We start from the raw sequence: 24,801 nt of genomic DNA, 5'->3' as shown, positions 1-24,801 counted from the left end.
CCAGTGTGACACCCCTGCCCTAAAGGAAATGAGCACCCTTGCCCAACAGTGACCTTTAAAAAACCCAAGGCCTGGAACACGAGGCTGATTCTCCAGATGACGGGTAGTACATCTATAAGGTTTGAAACAACCCCGGTAAATCTGTGTCCACTTCAGGAGACTGCAATGACCCCAACCAGAGGTAGACTGTTGGAATTCTCAGAGACAGTGACAAGGTCAACATGACCAGAATGAATAGAAGTTTTAGGCCAATCACAGGCATAATCTGCAGGGGACCATTTAGAGCCTTTGAGGGCAGAGTGCATCGATATCTGAGCAAAAACAGCCAGAAAGTCCAAAGTGGAGACTGAGGTCCCTGCGGACATGGGGGATACCTTGGCCACACACGAGAGAGCTTTGGTAGACTGCAATAAAGATGATCCAGTGACAATAGGGGTCCAAGATTCTGAATTACAGGTGTCAATTCCTTCTGGGCAGGACGCACTCTAGGACTATAAGCTGAGTTCATCCTTGGCAGTGGGACAGTCCTGGCTGTCTTAGTGAAGACATGTGTTTGTACAGCAGTAATTCAACTAGGCCCAACGTGAGGCAATGTTTTAAGTCTCATAAACCCAGGCATCTGGGGCTGAGAGTTTCAGGTGGCCGGGGGTGACCAAGTAAGTGTAGGAAGGGAGATCCACGTGATGATCCAGCAGTTGATTCCTTGGCCTTAACTCTTACTCTGTTAAAAAGTGGTGGGAAATTTAAAATGGTGGCCATCAATGCTTCATCACAACTGGCTCTGCTTACTAAGTGAGTCTTCAAAGACAGGGTCACACCTGTGACCACAGGACAGCTCTGGACCCGAAAGCACTCCTCAGCTAACTAACACAGTACACCCTGTCCTGGAGAGCACCACAATGAAAAGCCCAGTGCCCAAAGGTTACATTCCAGGCAAGTCTTACATGTACAGTCCAGGAGGGTCTGGCTTCAAAATCAGTGATCAGGATAGCTGATCGATATCATCTGAGTTCACCAAAGAACCTTAATAGATTGATGTCACCAAGGAACCTTGATTGATTGATGTCAACAAGGAACCTTGATTGATTGATGTCACCAAGGAACCTTAATAGATTGATGTCACCAAGGAACCTTGATTGATTGAAGTCACCAAGGAACCTTGATTGATTGATGTCACCAAGGAACCTTGATTGATTGATGTTACCAAGGAACCTTGATTGATTGATGTTACCAAGGAACCTTGATTGATTGAAGTCAACAAGGAACCTTGATTGATTGATGTCACCAAGGAACCTTGATTGATTGATGTCACCAAGGAACCTTGATTGATTGATGTCACCAAGGAACCTTAATAGACTGATGTCACCAAGGAACCTTGATTGATTGATGTCACCAAGGAACCTTGATTGATTGATGTCACCAAGGAACCTTAATAGATTGATGTCACCAAGGAACCTTGATTGATTGAAGTCACCAAGGAACCTTGATTGATTGATGTCACCAAGGAACCTTGATTGATTGATGTTACCAAGGAACCTTGATTGATTGATGTCACCAAGGAACCTTGATTGATTGATGTCACCAAGGAACCTTGATTGATTGATGTCACCAAGGAACCTTGATTGATTGAAGTCACCAAGGAACCTTGATTGATTGATGTCACCAAGGAACCTTGATTGATTGATGTCACCAAGGAACCTTGATTGATTGATGTCACCAAGGAACCTTGATTGATTGATGTCACCAAGGAACCTTAATAGATTGATGTCACCAAGGAACCTTGATTGATTGATGTTACCAAGGAACCTTGATTGATTGATGTCACCAAGGAACCTTGATTGATTGATGTCACCAAGGAACCTTGATTGATTGATGTCACCAAGGAACCTTGATTGATTGAAGTCACCAAGGAACCTTGATTGATTGATGTCACCAAGGAACCTTGATTGATTGATGTCACCAAGGAACCTTGATTGATTGATGTCACCAAGGAACCTTGATTGATTGATGTCACCAAGGAACCTTTATTGATTGATGTCACCAAGGAACCTTGATTGATTGATGTCACCAAGGAACCTTGATTGATTGATGTCACCAAGGAACCTTGATTGATTGAAGTCACCAAGGAACCTTGATTAATTGATGTCACCAAGGAACCTTAATAGATTGATGTCACCAAGGAACCTTGATTGATTGATGTCACCAAGGAACCTTGATTGATTGATTGATGTCACCAAGGAACCTTGATTGATGTCTCCAAGGAACCTTGATTGATTGAAGTCAACAAGGAACCTTGATTGATTGATGTCACCAAGGAACCTTAATAGATTGATGTCACCAAGGAACCTTGATTGATTGATGTCACCAAGGAACCTTGATTGATTGATGTCACCAAGGAACCTTGATTGATTGAAGTCAACAAGGAACCTTGATTGATTGAAGTCACCAAGGAACCTTGATTGATTGATGTCACCAAGGAACCTTGATTGATTGATGTCACCAAGGAACCTTGATTGATTGATGTCACCAAGGAACCTTAATAGATTGATGTCACCAAGGAACCTTAATAGATTGATGTCACCAAGGAACCTTGATTGATTGATGTCACCAAGGAACCTTGATTGATTGATGTCACCAAGGAACCTTGATTGATTGAAGTCAACAAGGAACCTTGATTGATTGATGTCACCAAGGAACCTTAATAGATTGATGTCACCAAGGAACCTTGATTGATTGATGTCACCAAGGAACCTTGATTGATTGATGTCACCAAGGAACCTTGATTGATTGATGTCACCAAGGAACCTTAATAGATTGATGTCACCAAGGAACCTTGATTGATTGATGTCACCAAGGAACCTTGATTAAGGTCAGCAAGAAAACCTAATTGAGGTTGAAGGGAAATGTATCACTCCATGTTGTTTTTTGTATTATTAATTGTTTTTGTATTATACCCAGAATGAGTTAATGAAAATATGAAGATGTGCATGTAAAAGCTCTCTATGTATTATAGAACTGCACTCACAATATTCTTTAGTTTTTTATCTTAGCTTAGCCTTGGTAGAGGCGGGGAAAGTATCCAATTATTTCTTTGTACTAACAGCACCTGTTTCTGCTATGATATAGTTAAAAGTCCAATACTTCTGTCTTATGGGAAAATAACTGTTGGTTACTTGTAACTGATTTCAAGGCCTGAGAAAAATCATGTTCACAGCCTTGACAAGTATCTAGCGAAATTCTATTGTATGGTTTTCTTTGTTACAATATAAGAGGAAGAACCTACGAATAACGATTCAGATCGTCTTCTGGAAACCTGTGTGCGCATGCTAATTTCTCTCATTCCAGAACACGGTCTCTTAGGCCTAATGGGGGAACCGAAACCTACCAGTGATTGATTAGAAGCACAAATTCCTTTCAGATTGGGGGCTCATCCCGGGATCGGAGAGTCATCCTATCCGGTAAGTATTTGAGTTGTATGTTCTGATATTTACCGTGACTAGGCTCTGGCTGAGTTCCGATGCCCACATACTTTGGAAGTATGTTTTAATGAAAGGGTTATAGTGTAAAAGATTGCCAGCCGGCATAAGTACTTTTGGGAAGTACTGAAGGACACGGGTTGTCCAGAAAATGTGTATGTACTTTTGGTGAGTACAGGTACTTTTGGTAAGTACTTTTGAGGACATTGGATGTCCAGGGACACGGGTTGTCCAGAAAATGTGTATGTACTTTTGGTAAGTACTTTTGAGGACATTGGATGTCCAGGGACACGGGTTGTCCAGAAAATGTGTATGTACTTTTGGTAAGTACTTTTGAGGACATTGGATGTCCAGGGACACGGGTTGTCCAGAAAATGTGTATGTACTTTTGGTAAGTACAGGTACTTTTGGTAAGTACTTTTGAGGACATTGGATGCCCAGGGACACGGGTTGTCCAGAAAATGTGTATGTACTTTTGGTAAGTACTTTTGAGGACATTGGATGTCCAGGGACACGGGTTGTCCAGAAAATGTGTATGTACTTTTGGTGAATACAGGTACTTTTGGTAAGTACTTTTGAGGACATTGGATGTCTAGGGACACGGGTTGTCCAAGAAATAAGAAAATATTGACACTGGTAGGTTTGGGCTGCCAAAATTCTGTTGCTTATCTTTCTGTCACGTAAAGTATAAGATAATTTGTTGTGTGACACCGAGGTCCAGGTGGTAAGTGTATGGACTGGTAGTTACGGGTTTTATGTTTTGCAAATGACTTGTCCTGAATGTGTATGTTGTCAAGAGAACCAGAGAGCACACAGAGACAGATTGCACGGAACCCAACATGCTTTTATTGGGGAGGTTTTTGGGGCACAGACAACAGTTCCTTTAGTCCACAGATCCACACCAGACACAGCAACACAGTACAGTTCTCTGTAAGGCAATATGGAACAACAGGGGTAATGTAATCCACAGGGTTAGTCCACACAGGAGGCTCCAGGCAGGGATGGGTTAAGTCCAGGCAGGTTCACGGAGAACAAGGGGTTAAGTCCAGGCAGGGGATAGATCCAGCCAGGCAGGTTCACGGGGACAGCAGAAGATCCCTCCAGAGTGCAGGGCTCCCAGGCAGCACAGACAGTCCAGGAGATGAGGAGGAGGACGGGGGATTTTTGGATGAGAGAAGCTGGCCCTCAGCATAGCCTTCCCTCACACACACAGCCAGGAGAACACAATGGGGGTTTTCCTGCTCACCCTTAAGTATAGAGCTGGTAACTTGACACTTCCTATCGGGTTAGCATGGCAATGGGTCCTGTCTCTGGTCTCCAGACCGGCCCAGGGAGCCCAGGAATTTGTGCATGAGGGGGAAGGGAGGAGATGGCCTGTTTGTGGATTCCTTCAGCAGGAGGCCAGGCTGCAAGCCAGGGGGGTGAGGGGCTGCTGAGGTCTGCCTGTGTCAGGGACAAAGAGGACTAGAAGTCCCAGCATGGATGGGACAGAAGGGTGGCAGCCGGCAAACCTGGAGGATGGGGAAGAAAGGACCAGCTCCGTGACAACCCCTCCCCCCTCCATTCTACAAGTGCCGCCAGGGGAACCTCAACAGGTTCCCGTAGAGGCACTTGTGGACTGCATTTACTGGGGGTCTTGCTGACGGGACAGCCCATCTGCATTGTGGTGCTGGCTTCCCCGTCAGTATTGGAAATCGAAATTGTAAGGTTGTAAGGCCAGGCTCCATCGTAAGAGGCGGCCATTATCCCCGGAGACCCGATTCAGCCAGGTGAGGGGGTTATGGTCCGTGAGGATGGTGAACTCCCGGCCATACAAATAGGGTTGAAGTTTCTTCAACGCCCACACTATGGCCAGGCACTCCTTCTCTATGGTGGCATAGGCCACCTCCCGGTCTAATAGTTTCCTGCTAAGGAAGGCCACAGGGTGCTCCTCCCCCTCCTCATTTACCTGGCTGAGGACGGCCCCCAGCCCATAAGTGGAGGCGTCTGTCTGTACGAGGAACCTTCGATGGTAATTGGGCGCTGCTAGGACGGGGTCATGGGAAAGGGCCTTCTTCAGCCGATCAAATGCGGTCTGGCAGGCCGGGGTCCAGGTTACCATCCGGGGCATGGTCTTCTTGGTGAGATCTGTGAGGGGCTTCGCAATCGTGCTGAAATGAGGAACAAATTTGCGGTAATAGTTAGCAGTGCCCAGGAACGCCATAACCTGTTTCTTGGTCTGGGGGGTGGGCCATTCCTTAATGGCTTCTATTTTAGCCGGTTCTGGGCGCAGTTTACCCCCTCCCACCCGGTGTCCTAAATATTGCACCTCCGCCATCCCCATCTGGCACTTGTCTGGTGGAATGGTGAGGTTGGCCCCTGCAATTCGGTCCAGGACAAAGCTCACATGCTGGAGGTGGTCTTCCCATGTTTCACTAAAGATGGCTATGTCATCCAGGTAGGCGCAGGCAAAGTCATGACAGCCCCGCAGCAGCTGGTCCACCGTACGCTGGAAGGTGGCAGGAGCATTCTTCATGCCAAAAGGCATGTTGAGAAACTCGAACAGGCCGAAGGGGGTGGTGAAGGCAGAGCGCTCCCGACCCTCTGAAGATAAGGGGATTTGCCAGTAGCCCTTGCTCAAGTCCAGAGTAGTGACATAGTGGGCTCCAGCCAGCCAGTCCAGTAGGTCATCGATACGGGGCATCGGGTAGGCGTCACTAACCGTGTGGTCATTGAGGCGTCGGTAGGCAACACAAAAGCGGATGCTACCATCTTTCTTGGGGACAAGAACAACAGGAGAGGCCCAGGGGCTCTGGGAGGGCTGAATAATTCCCAGATCCAGCATTTCATTCAGTTCCTGTCTCATAGTGTTCTTAACGGCTTTGGGGACACAATATGGGGCTTGTTGGAGGGGCCGGGTTCCCAGGGTCTCCACATGGTGAGTGGTGATAGTAGTTTTTCCAGGCCAGGCCGAAAAAGCGGAACTGCGCTGGCCCAGGACAGCATTCATGGCCCTCTGTTGCCCCGGGTTCAGCTGCAGACTCAGGGGCACCTGGTGCACATCATTTGGATGGCGTGCTGCTTCCAGGAGGTCCGGTACGGCCTCTTCCTCCTCCTCAGAGGGTATTGGACAGACAGCCATAACAAGGGGGTTTCGGTCATGGTACTCCATGATCATATTGACATGTACCGTTTTCTGCCGTCTCCCCCGATCATCTAGCCCAAGAATATAGTTAGTGTCATTCACTTTCCTAATGACACGGAAGGGGCCCTCCCATGTGGTTTGCAATTTGTTCTGGGGATTTGGGACAATCATGAGGACCTGTTGGTTTTCAGTAAACTCCCGGGTGTGGGCCTTGCGGTCATACCATGTCTTTTGCCGGACCTGGGCTGCTTGGAGATGGTCAGCTGCTAGGCCGGCTAGTTGTCCCATCTTTTCACGCAGTTCCAAGACATAGGGCACCACAGGGACCCCGGTATCTGGTAGTTGACCCTCCCAGTATTCCTTCAGTAGGGTCAGGGGGCCGCGGATTTTCCGCCCATACAGCAGTTCAAAGGGGGAAAATCCGGTAGATTCCTGCGGCACCTCCCGGTAGGCAAAGAGGAGGTGGGGCAGGTATCTTTCCCAGTCTGGCTCTAGATCTACAAAGGCCCGTAGCATGGCCTTCAGGGTCCCGTTGAAGCGTTCACACAGTCCATTGGTCTGGGGGTGATTGGGGGTTGTCCGGATGGTCCGCACTCCACAGGTCTGCCAGAGGGACTGAACAAGGCCTGACATGAATTGAGTCCCCTGATCTGACAGGATTTCAGCAGGGAAACCCACTCGGGTGAAAACGGTAACCATGGCTTCTGCAACTTTGGGAGCTGTGATGCTGGACAGGGCGACTGCTTTGGGGATAACGAGTAGCATAGTCCACGATGGTCAGGATGTACCGCTTTCCAGAATTGCTGGGGCGAGCTAAGGGGCCCAGAATGTCAATAGCTACTCGTTGGAATGGCTCCTCAATAATGGGTAGGGGCTGTAGGGGGGCCCGCAGGCCACCTGTTCTTCCATGTCGCTGACAGGTATCGCAGGTACGGCAGTAGCGAGCTACTGATTGGGACATCCCAGGCCAATAGAAGGCCTGGGCCAACCTCCTTTCGGTCCGTAGCTTTCCCTGATGCCCAGCCATGGGAATATCGTGAGCAAGGTGTAGCATTTGGGTCCGGAATTGTTGGGGAACTATCAGATGTTTAGCCACGGTCTGGGGCCCCCCTTCGGCGTCGGTCTCCACCACTCGGTACAGCAACCCATTTTCCTGCACTCTCTTTTCGTCGGTCCCCGGACCAGTCAGAGTAGGGTCGGTGGCTAAGTCCCCTTGAAACTTGTCCCAGTCCCATGTCTCCCCAGCATTGTCAGCAGTCACAGTTGAGTCACTCACTGCGGGCAGCGGAGGTCCGTCCACATTCTGGGGTGCCTCCTTCCTCTCAGCGGTTTCCCGGCAGGCCTGACTTCGTGTGACGGCTCCCACAAAGTGGCATTGAAGATTGCCCACATCATTCCCAAGAAGCACATCTGCAGACAGTCCTCCCATTACACCCACATTGCAGCGTTTAGGCCCCAAGCCATAGTCCAGATTGACGGTAACAAGAGGGATGAAGCGTTTGGTGCCCCCTGCTAGTTGAATCACTATCCCAGGGCCAGGCTGTACAGCGTCAGGGTGCACCACTCGGGGGTCCACAATGGTGAGGAAGGCCCCTGAGTCTCGGAAGCCCACGGCCCTTTGTCCATCCACAGTGACCTCTTGCAAGTGCTTTCCTTGGAGGCTCTGGGTAGGGGCCCCCACCGGCTGTAGGCCAAAGACTCATGGGGGGGTGTCCTTGTCCGCGGGCGCGAGATCCCAGTCTGAAGGGGGTGGTGGCAAGTCCTCGGGAGCTTGGTACAGATCCACAGAATTCACTGGCCGGGGCAAGCTAGGCCTGAGACTCTGTTTTTTGGCGGGGCAGCTGGCCTGGTAGTGACCAATCTGTCCACAGCCAAAGCATCGCCTATCTAAGGCCGGTCTGGGGCCCCGTTGTGAGGTGGCTGAACGAGGTGGTAGTAAGGGCCATAGCACTGGCACTGTTTGTGGGGCCATCCGGCGATCGGGAGGCATGTAGGGCACCGGTGTAGGATGGGTCATCCTGGCCGCTTGGGGTGCCTCGGCCGCAGGCTTCTTCCATTGCAGGTTATTGAGGAGAGCCTCCTCCGCTAAGGCTGCAGCTTCTTCCAGGGTGGCAGGTTTCCGCTCACGCACCCACTGTCGGAGCTCGGGGGGGCACTTAAAAAGGAATTGTTCCTTCAGGATGGCCTGGATGATCTGCTCAGGGGAGGTTGCCTTCTCCCCTTCCAGCCACCGGCGGCAGGCTACCGACAACTTGTGTGCAAACATTTTGAAGGAGGCCTCTGGGAGGCGGGGGGTAGTCCGGAACTGGGCCCGAAATGACTCCGATGAGACCGCGGAGTAGTCCAGTACGGCCCTTTTTATCTCCTCATAGTTCCGTCTCTTGAGGGGGTCCATCATTCGGTAGGCTTCAGCAGCCCCTCCGTCAAGCAGCCCTACCACATGTCGAGTCCAGTCTGTGGGTGGGACCTCCAGTAGTTCGCACTGGTACTGTCAGAGGACTCCACACACAGGAGACGCCACCGAGTGCCGGCTGTCAGAGGACTCCACACACAGGAGACGCCACCGAGTGTCGGCTGTCAGAGGACTCCACACACAGGAGACGCCACCGAGTGCCGGCTGTCAGAGGACTCCACACACAGGAGACGCCACCGAGTGCCGGCTGTCAGTGGACTCCACACACAGGAGACGCCACCGAGTGCCGGCTGTCAGAGGACTCCACACACAGGAGACGTGACCGAGTGCCGGCTGTCAGAGGACTCCACACACAGGAGACGCCACCGAGTGCCGGCTGTCAGAGCACTCCACACACAGGAGACGCCACCGAGTGCCGGCTGTCAGAGCACTCCACACACAGGAGACGCCACCGAGTGCCGGCTGTCAGAGGACTCCACACACAGGAGACGCCACCGAGTGTCGGCTGTCAGAGGACTCCACACACAGGAGACGCCACCGAGTGCCGGCTGTCAGAGGACTCCACACACAGGAGACGCCACCGAGTGCCGGCTGTCAGAGGACTCCACACACAGGAAACGCCACCGAGTGCCGGCTGTCAGAGGACTCCACACACAGGAGATGCCACCGAGTGCCGGCTGTCAGAGGACTCCACACACAGGAGACGCCACCGAGTGCCGGCTGTCAGAGGACTCCACACACAGGAGACGCCACCGAGTGCCGGCTGTCAGAGGACTCCACACACAGGAGACGCCACCGAGTGCCGGCTGTCAGAGGACTCCACACACAGGAGACGCCACCGAGTGCCGGCTGTCAGAGGACTCCACACACAGGAGACGCCACCGAGTGCCGGCTGTCAGAGGACTCCACACACAGGAGACGCCACCGAGTGTCGGCTGTCAGAGGACTCCACACACAGGAGACGTGACCGAGTGCCGGCTGTCAGAGGACTCCACACACAGGAGACGCGACCGAGTGCCGGCTGTCAGAGGACTCCACACTGAGATTTATTATTGAAGAGCTGCTAAAAAGCAAGCGCCCACAGAGGACGTCTAACGTGTTCTGCACATGCTCAGTTATATCCGCCAAATAAGCTGCACGAGCGTCTAGTTCCTCACTGTGTCGATTTGCTGAAAAAAACACATTTTACATTTTATTTGAAATGTCAGATATTGTTTGAAGTGAAGTCCTGATATCTGGCAAAGCAAATTTCCATGTGAAGGTCTCTGCAGTGATCTTTCATGGTGTCAGACGTGCCTCTTACCAAGTCTGCTTTGTGAGTCTGATTCCTGGTGTGTGTCTGCTTAGTAAATTCGATTGGCGTCTATTTATGGGCGCTGCTCAATAGTAAATCTCTTAGCGGGGTAAAAGTAGACGGTCGTCCACAGAAATGCGCCCAGCCACAATAGTAAATCAGGGTCATACAGTCTTTGTGAAGAACTCCCATTTCTGTGTTGTGTTCATCCATGCCAATATTCCTCCCAGTCTAAGTCTTGGAGAGCAGATCTCAGCCTTGGAGAATTAGCTCTCTTAAAGTTCAGCGTTTTTATTCTCCCCGTATGTGCTCGCTGTTTACAGCTAATAAATGAGATCATGTTATGGTCACGGCTACCCAGATGTTCTCTATATGGACATTCATAATAATCTCTGCATGGTTGGAGATGACCAGGTCCAGCAGAGCATCATTCCTAGTTGGGGCCTCTATGACACAGGTCCACCAAAGCATCATTCCTAGTTGGGGCCTCTATGACCAGGTCCAGCAGAGCATCATTCCTAGTTGGGGCCTCTATGACCAGGTCCAGCAGAGCATCATTCCTAGTTGGGGCCTCTATGACCAGGTCCAGCAGAGCATCATTCCTAGTTGGGACCTCTATGACCAGGTCCAGCAGAGCATCATTCCTAGTTGGGGTCTCTATGATACAGGTCCAGCAGAACATCATTCCTAGTTGAGACCTCTCTGACCAAGTCCAGCAGATCATCATTCCCAGTTGGGGCCTATATGACCAGGTCCAGCAGAGCATCATTCCTAGTTAAGACCTCTCTGACCAAGTCCTGCAGATCATCATTCCCAGTTGGGGCCTATATGACCAGGTCCAGCAGAGCATCATTCCTAGTTGGGGCCTCTATGACCAGGTCCAGCAGAGCATCATTCCTAGTTGGGTCCTCTATGACACAGGTCCAGCAGAGCATCATTCCTAGCTTGTGCCTCTATGACCAGGTCCAGCAGAGCATCATTCCTAGTTGGGGCCTCTATGACCAGGTCCAGCAGAGCATCATTCCTAGTTGGGGCCTCTATGACACAGGTCCAGCAGAGCATCATTCCTAGTTGGGGCCTCTATGACACAGGTCCAGCAGAGCATCATTCCTAGTTGGGGCCTCTATGACACAGGTCCAGCAGAGCATCATTCCTAGTTGGGGCCTCTATGACACAGGTCCAGCAGAGCACCATTCCTAGTTGGGGCCTCTATGACACAGGTCCAGCAGAGCATCATTCCTAGTTGGGGCCTCTATGACACAGGTCCAGCAGAGCATCATTCCTAGTTGGGGCCTCTATGAACTGAACCATACAATTGTCCTGTAGTAGGTTTATACATTTTTGTCCTTTAACTGTTCCTGCAGTCCCATTACTCCAGTCAGTTTCCAGGTAGTTACCATCCCCCGTTATTATCACTGTCCCCGCCCTTGCCATCTGTGGGAGGAGCTGAGTCTCCACCTCCTCATTAACACTGAAAGGCCTATAACAAACTCCAATGATGACCTTTGTAGTACCGCCCCCATGTGCAGCTCCACCCATAATACTTCAGCCTCATCACACTCTCCATCACCTAGGTCCTCTCACACTCGCTGAGATCACTTCTCACAGAGACAGACTAAACCCCCTTTCCTATTCCAGACTCCACCCCCTTTCCTATTCTAGACAGACTCCACCCCCTTTCCTATTCTAGACAGACTCCACCCCCTTTCCTTTTCCAGACAGACTCCACCCCCTTTTCTATGACCCCGTCTCTCCGAAAGAGAACCTAGCCAGGAATATGAATGGCCCAGTCATGTGAGGAATGAAGCCAAGATTCAGCAATACCAATCCAATCCTAGTTCTCTTCATTCACCAAACCTTCCAACTCACCTATTGTGCTGGGCAGACTTCTGGCATTGGGGAAAAAACACTTCCATTCTCTGACACCTCCTTCATTCTCTGACACCTCCTTCATTCCCTGATACCTCCTTCATTCACTGACACCTCCTTCACTGACACCTTGTTCACACGGATTTTGTGTATTTTTTATTTTCATACAAATGGTACCAATTCCACTGGTTGTAACATGGGAACCTTCTTACCATCTGCCATAGCCCTCCCCCCATCTTTCCCCATTCCGCCCCCCAATAAGGACTGACCCCGGTCTGATCTGTCTACCACGATATAATCTCTGATGTACTGGAGGACAGGACTTCAGTGAGGAACATTTCCCTCACTCAGGACAGGAAAGTGGCTTCTCCCCCGTGTGAGATCTCTGATGTCTGGAAAGATAGGACTTATATGAAAAACATTTCCCGCACTCAGGACCGGAATACGGCTTCTCCCCTGTGAGACATGTGATGTATGAGGTGTTGATTTTGCTACATTTCCCGCACTCAGAACAGGAATACGGCTTCTCCCCCGTGTGAGATCTTTCATGCACATTAAGTTTAGATTTAGATTGGAAACATTTCCCGCACTCAGAACAGGAATACGGCTTCTCCCTGTGTGAGATCTTCTATGCTCAATAAGATTGGATCTATATTGGAAACCCTTCCCTCACTCAGGACAGGAATACGGCTTCTCCCCGTGTGAGATCTTTGATGTTTGTAAAGAGAGGACTTCACTGAAAAACATTTCCCGCACTCAGGACAGGAATATGGCTTCTCCCCTGTGTGAGATCTCTGATGTATGATAAGTGTTGATTTTTCTACAAAACATTTCCCGCACTCAGTACAGGAATACGGCTTCTCCCCGTGTGATATCTTCTATGCTTAATAAGATTGGATTTATATTGAAAACATTTCCCGCACTCAGGACAGGAATACGGCTTCTCCCCCGTGTGAGATCTTTGATGTGAGTGAAGATGGGACTTCTTTGAAAAACATTTTCCACACTCAGGACAGGAATATGGCTTCTCCCCTGTGTGAGATCTCTGATGTATGATAAGTGTTGATTTTTCTACAAAACATTTCTCGCACTCAGGACAGGAATACGGCTTCTCCCCCGTGTGATATCTTCTATGCTCAATAAGATTGGATTTATATTGGAAACATTTCCCGCACTCAGGACAGGAATACGGCTTCTCCCCCGTGTGAGATCTTTGATGTGTGTAAACACTGGACTTATCTGAAAACCACTTTCCACACTCAGGACAGGAATATGGCTTCTCCCCCGTGTGAGATCTTTGATGTGAGTAAAGATGAGACTTCTGTGAAAAACATTTCGCGCACTCAGGACAGGAATACGGCTTCTCCCCCGTGTGAGATCTTTGATGTGAGTGAAGATAGGACTTCTTTGAAAAACATTTCCCACACTCGTGACAGGAATACGGCTTCTCCCCTGTGTGAGACCTCTGATGTATGATAAGTGTTGATTTTTCTACAAAACATTTCCCGCACTCAGGACAGGAATATGGCTTCTCCCCGGTGTGAGATCTTTTATGCACATTAAGATTGGATTTATATTGGAAACATTTCCCGCACTCAGGACAGGAATACAGCTTCTCTCCCGTGTGAGATCTGATATGCACATTAAGACGGGATTTATATTGGAAACATTTCCCGCACTCAGTACAGGACAAGCTCTTCCCTGTTGGAAGGGCGGCCCGGTCCCGCACAGTCTGAGGTTCCTCAGGATACGAGGAATCCGATGGTCCATCTACACTGGGTGGTGCCGGATGGACATTGGAGGGAGCCGGGTTTTCTCCTGGACTATACTGTGTGATGTCCTCATCTTCTACTTTCCAGTCTGGAGACAAAGTGAGACAATCCTCGGAGGTTTTCCTCATCTCCCGGCCATGGACTAAAATACAAAGAGGATTACTAGACAGGAGCTGATTGGTTCCCCCAAACCAGAGAAAGATCCAATGAGAGGTTTATCATCTGGACCAATCAGTGAGCAGTATGGGTGGAGGAATGGATTTAGTGTTCATGACCCACCTGTGCTGATCTCTGTAGGAGTGTCCTCCTCTATAAATGTCCCCGTTATTCCATCCTCCTCCATAGACTGCTGATCATCCCTCACATACGCCTCTTCTTCTTCTGCTTTCACCTCAAATTCTATATCGATTGGATCTCCACTCTACATCAAGAGAAGGAGAGGAAATATCAGAGTGAAAGTGGCTGGAAACCTGCAAAAAGCAAAGAAAAATAGAAGATAAAATGTAATAAAGAAGAAGAGCGCAAGCCATTGGTGTGTAGTGTGGCTGGTAGAAGAGCAGCCTGCCATCAGCAATCCTCTCCGCAATATTGAGGCCACGCCCTTGATTGACAGCCTGTATAATGAGATATATACAGGAGGAGGGAAGGAGGCATGTCTGCTGCTGCTCTGCACCTCGGGGGGGGGAGGGGGAGAGGGAGGAGAGAGGAGGGAGGGAGGGAGAGAGAAGGGGAGGGAGGGGGGGGGAAGAGAGAGAGGGGGGGGGAAGAGAGAGAAGAGGGGGAGGGAGGAGAGAGAAGAGGGGGAGGGAGGAGAGAGAAGAGGGGGAGGGAGGAGAGAGAAGAGGGGGAGGGAGGAGAGAGAAGAGGGGGAGGGAGGAGAGAGAAGAGGGGGAGGGAGGAGAGAGAAGAGGGGGAGGGAGGAGAGAGAAGAGGGGGAGGGAGGAGAGAGAAGAGGGGGAGGGAGGAGAGAGAAGAGGGGGAGGGAAGAGAGGGGGAGAGGGAGAGAAGAGAGGGAGAGAAGAGAGGGAGGGAGAGGGGGGAGAGTGAGGGGGGAGAGAGGGGGAGAGTGAGGGGGAGAGAGGGGGAGAGTGAGGGGGGAGAGAGGGGGAGAGAGAGGGGGGGAGAGAGGGGGAGAGAGAGAGGGGGAGAGAGAGAGGGGGAGAGAGGGGGGAGAGAGAGAGAAGGGGGGAGAGAGAGAGAGAAGGGGGGAGGGAGAAGGGGGGGGAAGAGAGAGTGAGAAGGGGAGAAGAGAGAGAGAAGGGGGAGAGAGAGAGGAGAAAGAGCGAGAGGAGAGAGAGGGTGGGGGGGGGGGAGGGTGAAGAGAGGGGGAGAAAGGGGAGAGAGAGGGGGGAGAGAGGGAGGGAGGGGAGAGAGACAGAGAAGGGACAGAAGAGGAGGGAGAGAGAGGAGGAGGAGAGAGGGGGAGAGAGGGAAGGGGGAGAAGAGAGGAGGAGAGAGGGGGGGAGGAGGAGAGAGGGGGAGGAGGAGAGGGGGAGGAGAGAGAGGGGGAGGGACACACAGAATTTCAAGCCAGCCATTGAGTCCCTGAAAGACAAGGCATGAGAACCTCCTACGCCATCAGGAGACAGCTGTACCACCTTCAACCTCCGGGAAGAGTCTGGCTTAGAATCTTTGATAGAGTCATCACCCCAATCCTTCTTTATAGCAGTGAAGATTGAGGGTCTTCTCACCTACCCAGACCAATCCAAATGGGACTTCAGCCCGTCAGAAATATTCCATCTAGAATTCTGCAAGCACCTCCTCCAAGTCCACCAGAGCACCTCCAACGGTGATTGCTGGTCAGAGTTGGGCAGAGTTCCTTTTCTTCTCGCAGTACAGAAGAGGGCGCTATCATACTGGGGCCATCTACAAAACAGCAGTCCTAACTTGTACCACCATAAGGCCCTACTGACCAATAATGACCAGTCAAAGCCATGTGGCCTGCAACAACTCGCCTTGTCCTCCCCAAACACCCAACAAACGGCCTGACAAAATCTCAAATAAAGACATAATGAAGGATTCCCCAAAACATATGTTGAGGAATGAAGAAATGAAAGAGCCAACTCCAAGAAACGGTATACCAGTCACTACAGAGGGACTACAAACTGACCCTGTACCTGGAGGTGCTACAAGACCCCAAAGACAGACAGACCCTGAGCCGGTAGAGTGCCCACAGCCTGAAAATCCAATCAGGACGGCACAGACAGACCTACAAGTCCAGGGAGAGTAGACTGTGCCAGCAATGTCACTAGGGGGTCCTGGAGGATGAGGACCTCTTCTTGCTAAAATGTGACCAGGGGGTCCTGGAGGATGAGGATCACTTCCTGCTGCATTGTGACCAGGGGGTTCTGGAGGACAAGGACCACTTCCTGCTACAATCTGACCGGGTGTCATGGAGGATGAGGACCACTTCCTGCTACAATGTGACTGGGATGTCATGGACGATAAGGACCACTTCCTGCTGCAATCTGACCGGATGTCATGGAGGATGAGAACCACTTCCTGCTACAACGTGACCAGGGTAATCTGGAGGATGAGGACCGTTCCTGCTACAATGTGAATAGGGGGTTCTGGAGGATAAGGACCACTTCCTGCTGCAATCTGACCAGGGTAATCTGGAGGATGAGGACCGTTCCTGCTACAATGTGAATAGGTGGTCCTGGAGGACAAGGACCTCTTCCTGCTACAGTGCCCCAAGTACTCATCAGTGAGGGACACTCACTTCCAGAGACTCTCTGCTCTCATCCCGGACTTCACATCTATAGAAGAGAGGAGGAAACTTCAAATTCTACCGGGAGAAGAGAAGCCAATGGTGGAAATAGCTGCACCACATGTGACACCATGCCACAGACTGAGAGGGACTCAAAACGAAGGACTCAGCTCAACATGGCCTACAACTGATTGAGGAGGCATTATTGAGAGATACACACCATGTGATTTAGGTTATAACTACATCATCTACTAAACTAAGCAAAACAAATTGTGTTTTTGGAATTTGGGTTCTCAGCCACTTCAATAATGCAAGACCACAGAGAGAACGTCATCATGTAGGATCCACACATTGTCTGGCATGGCTGAGTCCCTTTCATGGCCTAGATCCTCCATCAAACCAACCTTGTAATTGTGTGCATAGTTGTGGCTTTCCTGTGTGGAAGACCGGGAATACAGAGGACATCTCTCCGGTGGGCTTGATGGCTTCATCATGGAGTCCTCATAGAGATCCTTATGTTCTTCAGAACACTCCTTCATCACTCCATCCTCCTCATCCTCCTCTTTATACTCTTCTTTAACATCAATATTCTCATCCCCGAGGATTCCACTCTGAGAGATATAATAAAACATTCATTGTAACAAACATGCCGAGTATAAATCCCACCTACCAATAATTGTCATCATCTACCTGATGATGGTGACGGATGGTGTGACCTTCCTGTGTGGAATCCCGGGAATACAGAGGACGGGGACATCTCTCTGGGGGGTTCCTGGTATTAGGTGGCTCCATCATATCCTTGTGTCCTTCTGAAAACTCCTCCATCACTCCATCCTCCTCATCCTCCTCTTTATACTCTTCTTTAACATCAATATTCTCATCCCCGAGGATTCCACTCTGAGAGATATAATAAAACATTCATTGTAACAAACATGCCGAGTATAAATCCCACCTACCAATAATTGTCATCATCTACCTGATGATGGTGACGGATGGTGTGACCTTCCTGTGTGGAATCCCGGGAATACAGAGGACGGGGACATCTCTCTGGTGGGTTCCTGGTATTAGGTGGCTCCATCATATCCTTGTGTCCTTCTGAAAACTCCTCCATCACTCCATACTCCTCATCCTCCTCTTTATACTCTTCTTTAACATCAATATTATCATCCCCGAGGATTCCAATCTAAACATTCAAAAATAAATTCAATGTAACAAACACCCTTGAGGAACAATCACTAATAGTTATGATTTATACACATCTACCTGATGATGGTGAGGGATGGTGTGACCTACCTGTGTGGAATCCCGGAAATACAGAGGACGGGGACATCTCTCTGGTGGATTCCTGTAGCTGGATGACTCCACCATGGTGTCCTGGTACAGATCTTTGTGTCCTTCTGGAATCTCTGACTCTTCTATCCCCCCATCCTCATCCTCCTCCTCTTTTATCTTTTCTTTAACCTCAACTGTAGAATCTCTCAGGTTTCCACTCTGAATATATAATAAAAATGACATCAATGGTAACAATGCAGATAATGTACAGATCCTAATGATACTATCAGTGATTGTTCCTCATCTACCTGATGATGGTGAGGGATGGTGTGACCTTCCTGTGTGGAATCCCGGGAATACAGAGGACGGGGACATCTCTCTGGTGGGTTCCCATGACTGGATCCATCTACCTGATGATGGTGAGGGATGGTGTGACCTTCCTGTGTGGAATCCCGGGAATACAGAGGACGGGGACATCTCTCTGGTGGGTTCCCATGACTGGATCCATCTGTAGGAAACACACACACTGACTGAATCCATTGTTTCTATGTGTTTATCAGATGATGGGGGATCTAGGTGGATCCTCCGTACTGCTCTCTCCTTTACAATAAAGTCTCCTCTTACCCGGTGATGTGAGGGGCGGCTGATTGTCCATCATGACGTCCTTGTAGAGGTCCCTGTGTCCTCTCTGGTGGTCCTCCATCATGACGTCCTTGTAGAGGTCCTTGTGTCCTCTCTGGTGGTCCTCCATCATGACGTCCTTGTAGAGGTCCTTGTGTCCTCTCTGGTGGTCCTCCATCATGACGTCCTTGTAGAGATCCTTGTGTCCTCTCTGGTGGTCCTCCATCATGACGTTCTTGTAGAGGTCCTTGTGTCCTCTCTGGTGGTCCTCCATCATGACGTCCTTGTAGAGGTCCTTGTGTCCTTCTAAATATTGATGTGTATAATCTGCTGGAGAAAAAAGACGTCACAATAACTATGGAGGAAGAGGACGGACATGACTGGAGGAAGCGGATGCACATGACTATGGAGGGAGAGAAGGGACATGACTATGGAGGGAGAGGACGGACGTGAAGATGGAGAAAGAGGACAGACATGACTATGGAGGAAGATAACGGACATGACGGGGGGTTACTGGGTGTAAATAGAACATAACATCTTATTACCTCCTCTGCTGCTACTTCCTGCAACGTCTCCGATCTCCTTCACACCGAATGGCACAGCCTGTCTTTATTCCACATCACTTCCTGTCTGTTCCTGACATCACTTCCTGTCTGTTCCTGACATCACTTCCTGTCTGTATTCCATAGAGAAGTCCAGTCTGGGTAGTAGAAATGAGATCACCATCTTGTGGAGATCAGAGGAACTGCAGCCCCGAGAAATGTCCCCTAATACCCATTCCTGCATTGTATTACCTTACAGAGATATCAGGGAGGAGCCAAAATAACTAATAAAAAGTAAGAAACAATAAACCAACTCTTATGTAACCAACTGTTTAAAAAATATCAATAAATAAAGGTGCAGTGCTAGATATGTATAAAAAATAGACAAAATGGAATAAAAACATAGAGTGTATGGTAGCAATATATTCAAGTGCAAAATAGTGCAAAATTGTCATTCCCACTGTGGTGAAATTAAGTGGATAAATGTCCCAAATAGCTGAAAAATTGCCCACGTGGGGATCCAGTAGATCCTAATAGAGTGCGTGGGGGCGAGGGTCCAGTGTGCCACACAGTGGATACAATATAAAGAATGCGCACTCACCAGAAGTGCGTCAAACATGCGCATATGAGATTTTCCTGTCTCATCAGCTATTGGTCATCTACTGCTAAAACAGGGTCAGGATCATACAACATCCAATCTCCTCTAGGATAGGTACTCCAGAATGTCCCGTCCTTCATGTCAGAGAGAGAGACAGACTACCCAGAATGTCCCGTCCTTCATATCAGAGAGAGAGAGACTACCCAGAATGTCCCGTCCTTCATATCAGAGAGAGACAGACGACCCAGAATGTCCCGTCCTTCATATCAGAGAGAGACAGACGACCCAGAATGTCCCATCCTTCATATCAGAGAAAAAGACTACCCAGAATGTCCCGTCCTTCATATCAGAGAGAGACAGACTACCCAGAATGTTCCGTCCTTCATATCAGAGAGAGACAGACGACCCAGAATGTCCCGTCCTTCATATCAGAGAGAGACAGACTACCCAGAATGTCCCGTCCTTCATATCAGAGAGAGACAGACTACCCAGAATGTCCCGTCCTTCATATCAGAGAGAGACAGACGACCCAGAATGTCCCGTCCTTCATATCAGAGAGACAGACTACCCAGAATGTCCCGTCCTTCATATCAGAGAGAGACAGACTACCCAGAATGTCCCGTCCTTCATATCAGAGAGAGAGACAGACTACACAGAATGTCCCGTCCTTCATATCAGAGAAAAAGACTACCCAGAATGTCCCGTCCTTCGTATCAGAGAGAGACAGACTACCCAGAATGTCCCGTCCTTCATATCAGAGAGAGAGACAGACTACCCAGAATGTCCCGTCCTTCATATCAGAGAGAGAGACAGACTTCCCAGAATGTCCCGTCCTTCATATCAGAGAGAGAGACAGACTACCCAGAATGTCCCGTCCTTCATATCAGAGAGAGAGACAGACCACCCAGAATGTCCCGTCCTTCATATCAGAGAGAGAGACAGACTACCCAGAATGTCCCGTCCTTCATATCAGAGAGAGTCAGACTACCCAGAATGTCCCGTCCTTCATATCAGAGAGAGAGACAGACTACCCAGAATGTCCCGTCCTTCATATCAGAGAGAGAGACAGACTACCCAGAATGTCCCGTCCTTCATATCAGAGACCGAGACAGACTACCCAGAATGTCCCGTCCTTCATATCAGAGAGAGAAAGACAGACTACTCAGAATGTCCCGTCCTTCATATCAGAGAGAGAGAGACAGACTACCCAGAATGTCCCGTCCTTCATATCAGAGAGAGAGACAGACGACCCAGAATGTCCCGTCCTTCATATCAGAGAGAGAGACAGACGACCCAGAATGTCCCGTCCTTCATATCAGAGAGAGACAGACTACCCAGAATGTCCCGTCCTTCATATCAGAGAGAGAGACAGACTACCCAGAATGTCCCGTCCTTCATATCAGAGAGAGAGACAGACTACCCAGAATGTCCCGTCCTTCATATCAGAGACCGAGACAGACTACCCAGAATGTCCCGTCCTTCATATCAGAGAGAGAAAGACAGACTACCCAGAATGTCCCGTCCTTCATATCAGAGAGAGAGAGACAGACTACCCAGAATGTCCCGTCCTTCATATCAGAGAGAGAGACAGACGACCCAGAATGTCCCGTCCTTCATATCAGAGAGAGAGACAGACGACCCAGAATGTCCCGTCCTTCATATCAGAGAGAGACAGACTACCCAGAATGTCCCGTCCTTCATATCAGAGATAGACAGACTACCCAGAATCTCCCGTCCTTCATATCAGAGAGAGACAGACGACCCAGAATGTCCCATCCTTCATATCAGAGAAAAAGACTACCCAGAATGTCCCGTCCTTCGTATCAGAGAGAGACAGACTACCCAGAATGTCCCGTCCTTCATATCAGAGAGAGACAGACTACCCAGAATGTCCCGTCCTTCATATCAGAGAGAGAGACAGACTACCCAGAATGTCCCGTCCTTCATATCAGAGAGAGAGACAGATGACCCAGAATGTCCCGTCCTTCATATCAGAGAGAGAGACAGACTACCCAGAATGTCCCGTCCTTCATATCAGAGAGAGAGACAGATGACCCAGAATGTCCCGTCCTTCATATCAGAGAGAGACAGACTACCCAGAATGTCCCGTCCTTCATATCAGAGAGAGACAGACTACCCAGAATGTCCCGTCCTTCATATCAGAGAGAGACAGACTACCCAGAATGTCCCGTCCTTCATATCAGAGAGAGACAGACTACCCAGAATGTCCCGTCCTTCATATCAGAGAGAGACAGACGACCCAGAATGTCCCGTCCTTCATATCAGAGAGAGACAGACGACCCAGAATGTCCCGTCCTTCATATCAGAGAGAGACAGACTACCCAGAATGTCCCGTCCTTCATATCAGAGAGACAGACTACCCAGAATGTCCCGTCCTTCATATCAGAGAGAGAGACAGACTACCCAGAATGTCCCGTCCTTCATATCAGAGAGAGAGACAGACTACCCAGAATGTCCCGTCCTTCATATCAGAGACTGAGACAGATGACCCAGAATGTCCCATCCTTCATATCAGAGAGAGACAGACGACCCGGAATGTCCCGTCCTTCATATCAGAGAGAGACAGACGACCCGGAATGTCCCGTCCTTCATATCAGAGAGAGACAGACGACCCGGAATGTCCCATCCTTCACATCAGAGAGAGACAGACTACCCGGAATGTCCCATCCTTCACATCAGAGAGAGACAGACTACCCGGAATGTCCCGTCCTTCATATCAGAGAGAGACAGACTACCCAGAATGTCCCGTCCTTCATATCAGAGAGAGACAGACTACCCAGAATGTCCCGTCCTTCATATCAGAGAGAGACAGACTACCCAGAATGTCCCGTCCTTCATATCAGACAGCCAGCCAGCTCTTGAAGGCTGGTAGGAAAGAACTCTAAGGGTACCTAAGGGCTTGACTAGAAGAGGAAAAAGTGCCCAGACACCTCCACAGGGGTAAGAAGAGAGAAGAAATATGGCACAACCCATATGGGGCACAAAACAGCAGCAGGTCATAAGGATGCACAGGGACCCATATACCTAAACACCCACCACTGCCCCAAAACTGCCTACATCTAATCATGGAGCATGGTCCAACAAAGCATCCTCAGCTGAGGAGAGGGGAAGGGGGGAAGGGATCCTAGATTGTCTACCTGATTAGGATCAGGAGCAAGGGAAGGAGTCTGGAGGAACTGCACATCTGTCATCAAATGAGAACTTACCCTCCAGTGACCAGGTCCCACAAAGGTCTCCAGGCAGACTCCCTACCTGCTGGGGGAACTAGCAGCAGGACCCCAGAATGATCTTCTTGCTGACAATGTGGAGAGCACAGGGACATCCAGCAATTAAATCTTCCTGCCAGGTGATCAATCAACAGCTTTCAGGTACTGAATCAGAAGAGAACCAGACGGCAAATTCTTATCTCCGAGGAGGACAGCATAGTGAAACGTAACACTCTCAGTGTAGTACAGCATAGGGACTAGGCCACTAGACCTGCCACAGGGAAAACTCCCAGACCTTTCCATAGGGGAAGACTCTTCAACACGTGAGGGATTTCCAGTGGAGCTCATGTCAGAGTACCAAGTCATGGAGGGGATGCTTGATGAGACGGGAACTGTTCTCAGGAAACAGATTGGAGCCCCAGACATGGGGACACCCCTGCAAGTGAAGACTTTCATGGTGAAGGGAATAAACTGCCCCTTTCAGACAAAAAGGCAGACAGATAATATCTGGAAGTACTTGGTCTACAGAGACCATTGGGATGTTTCGCCCCAAGTTCAGGCTCCCAGGCATGAAGGATTGATAAGGACTGACTTACAACTGAAAAAGGGAGTGTAAATTATGAGAGTAATCCCTTGGCACCCTACACACCCTGAAAGATGAGGGAGGGAGAATGATTCTGACTTATAAGGGGAGGAATTAAATCCCTAAAGCACAGGTGTCAAACTGGTGACCCTCCAGCTGTTGCCAAACTACAAGTCCCATGAGGCATTGCAAGATTGACAGTCACAAGCATGACTCCCAAAGGCAGAGGCATGATGGGACTTGTAGTTTTGCAACAGCTGGAGGGCCGCCAGTTTGACACCCCTGCCCTAAAGGAAATGAGCAACTTTGCCCAACAGTGACCTCTAAAAAACCCCAAGGCCTGGAACACGAGGCTGATTCTCCAGATGATGGGTAGTACATCTATAAGGTTTGAAACAACCCCGGTAAATCTGTGTCCACTTCAGGAGACTGCAATGACCCCAACCAGAGGGAGACTGTTGGAATTCTCAGAGACAGTGACAAGGTCAACATGACCAGCATGAATAGAAGTTTTAGACCAATCACAGACATAATCTGTAGGGGACCATTTAGAGCCTTTGAGGGCAGAATGCATCGATATCTGAGCAAAAACAGCCAGAAAGTCCAAAGTGGAGACTGAGGTCCCTGCGGACATGGGGGATACCTTGGCCACACACGAGAGAGCTTTGGTAGACTGCAATAAAGATGATCCGGTGACAATAGGGCCCTGATTTACTAAGAATTGAGTCTACCAGAAGACTCTGACCATTCAGGCAGACTCAATTAAATCAATTAAGACCTGTCAGTCTTCTGAGCAGCGTCTAGCAATCTCATTGAAAAGCGTCTACTTTTCTGTTAGTAAATGTGGAATCGCGTCTGGCACATTTTTAAGTGCAATACCGGATATGTTCGCTAGATGGCGCACAAGCGCGGGCTTTGGCGTTTTTATGTTTGCATATGAGAATACTTAGAATGTAAAATAAAAAGCACATCTATATTTTTTTTTTTTTGCTGTTTCTCCAAAATGATCAGACAACTAATGCATTTACTAATGAATGTCATACATTCTATTGTCAAATGTTAAACATTTTCACACTTATATCTCAAATAATTTGGAATGTCTAGTTCTAAGTTCCCAATATAATGATATATCTTCCTTCTCTGTAATCATGTAACTATTCTATGTTTAAGGGGTACAGGGTGTACATGTGAATGTCCCAGTATTGTGCATTTGTGTGTTGTCCTTTGTCTAGGCCACATGGCTGTCCATTGTCTGTTTGCCATGTGCTACCCCCCATTGTGCTGTGCCTTCCTGTCCAGC

General features: G+C 49.3%; 1 protein-coding gene across 1 annotated transcript in view; it reads right to left on the bottom strand.

Moving 5' to 3' along the window:
* LOC149438178 (uncharacterized) overlaps positions 1-18,877 on the bottom strand; it is a 40,666-nt gene extending 21,789 nt beyond the window's left edge. Inside the window, 13 exon segments of the mRNA XM_089660138.1 lie at positions 5,233-7,226; positions 7,279-8,263; positions 12,544-12,788; positions 12,791-12,877; positions 12,880-13,044; positions 13,047-14,090; positions 14,228-14,369; positions 17,063-17,269; positions 17,349-17,555; positions 17,635-17,841; positions 17,952-18,149; positions 18,239-18,438; positions 18,555-18,877. Coding sequence (XP_089516264.1) covers positions 5,233-7,226; positions 7,279-8,263; positions 12,544-12,788; positions 12,791-12,877; positions 12,880-13,044; positions 13,047-14,090; positions 14,228-14,369; positions 17,063-17,269; positions 17,349-17,555; positions 17,635-17,841; positions 17,952-18,149; positions 18,239-18,438; positions 18,555-18,828 — 5,955 coding nt within the window. The 5' untranslated portion in view covers positions 18,829-18,877.
* Between the last annotated feature and the right edge of the window lie 5,924 nt (positions 18,878-24,801).

The sequence above is a fragment of the Staurois parvus genome, unplaced genomic scaffold (assembly GCF_062004578.1).
Source record: "Staurois parvus isolate SC_StPar_1 unplaced genomic scaffold, SC_StPar_1.0 ptg001207l, whole genome shotgun sequence".
In the NCBI taxonomy this organism is placed as follows: Eukaryota; Metazoa; Chordata; class Amphibia; order Anura; family Ranidae; genus Staurois; species Staurois parvus.
This window is presented reverse-complemented; position numbering and strand designations above follow the sequence as displayed.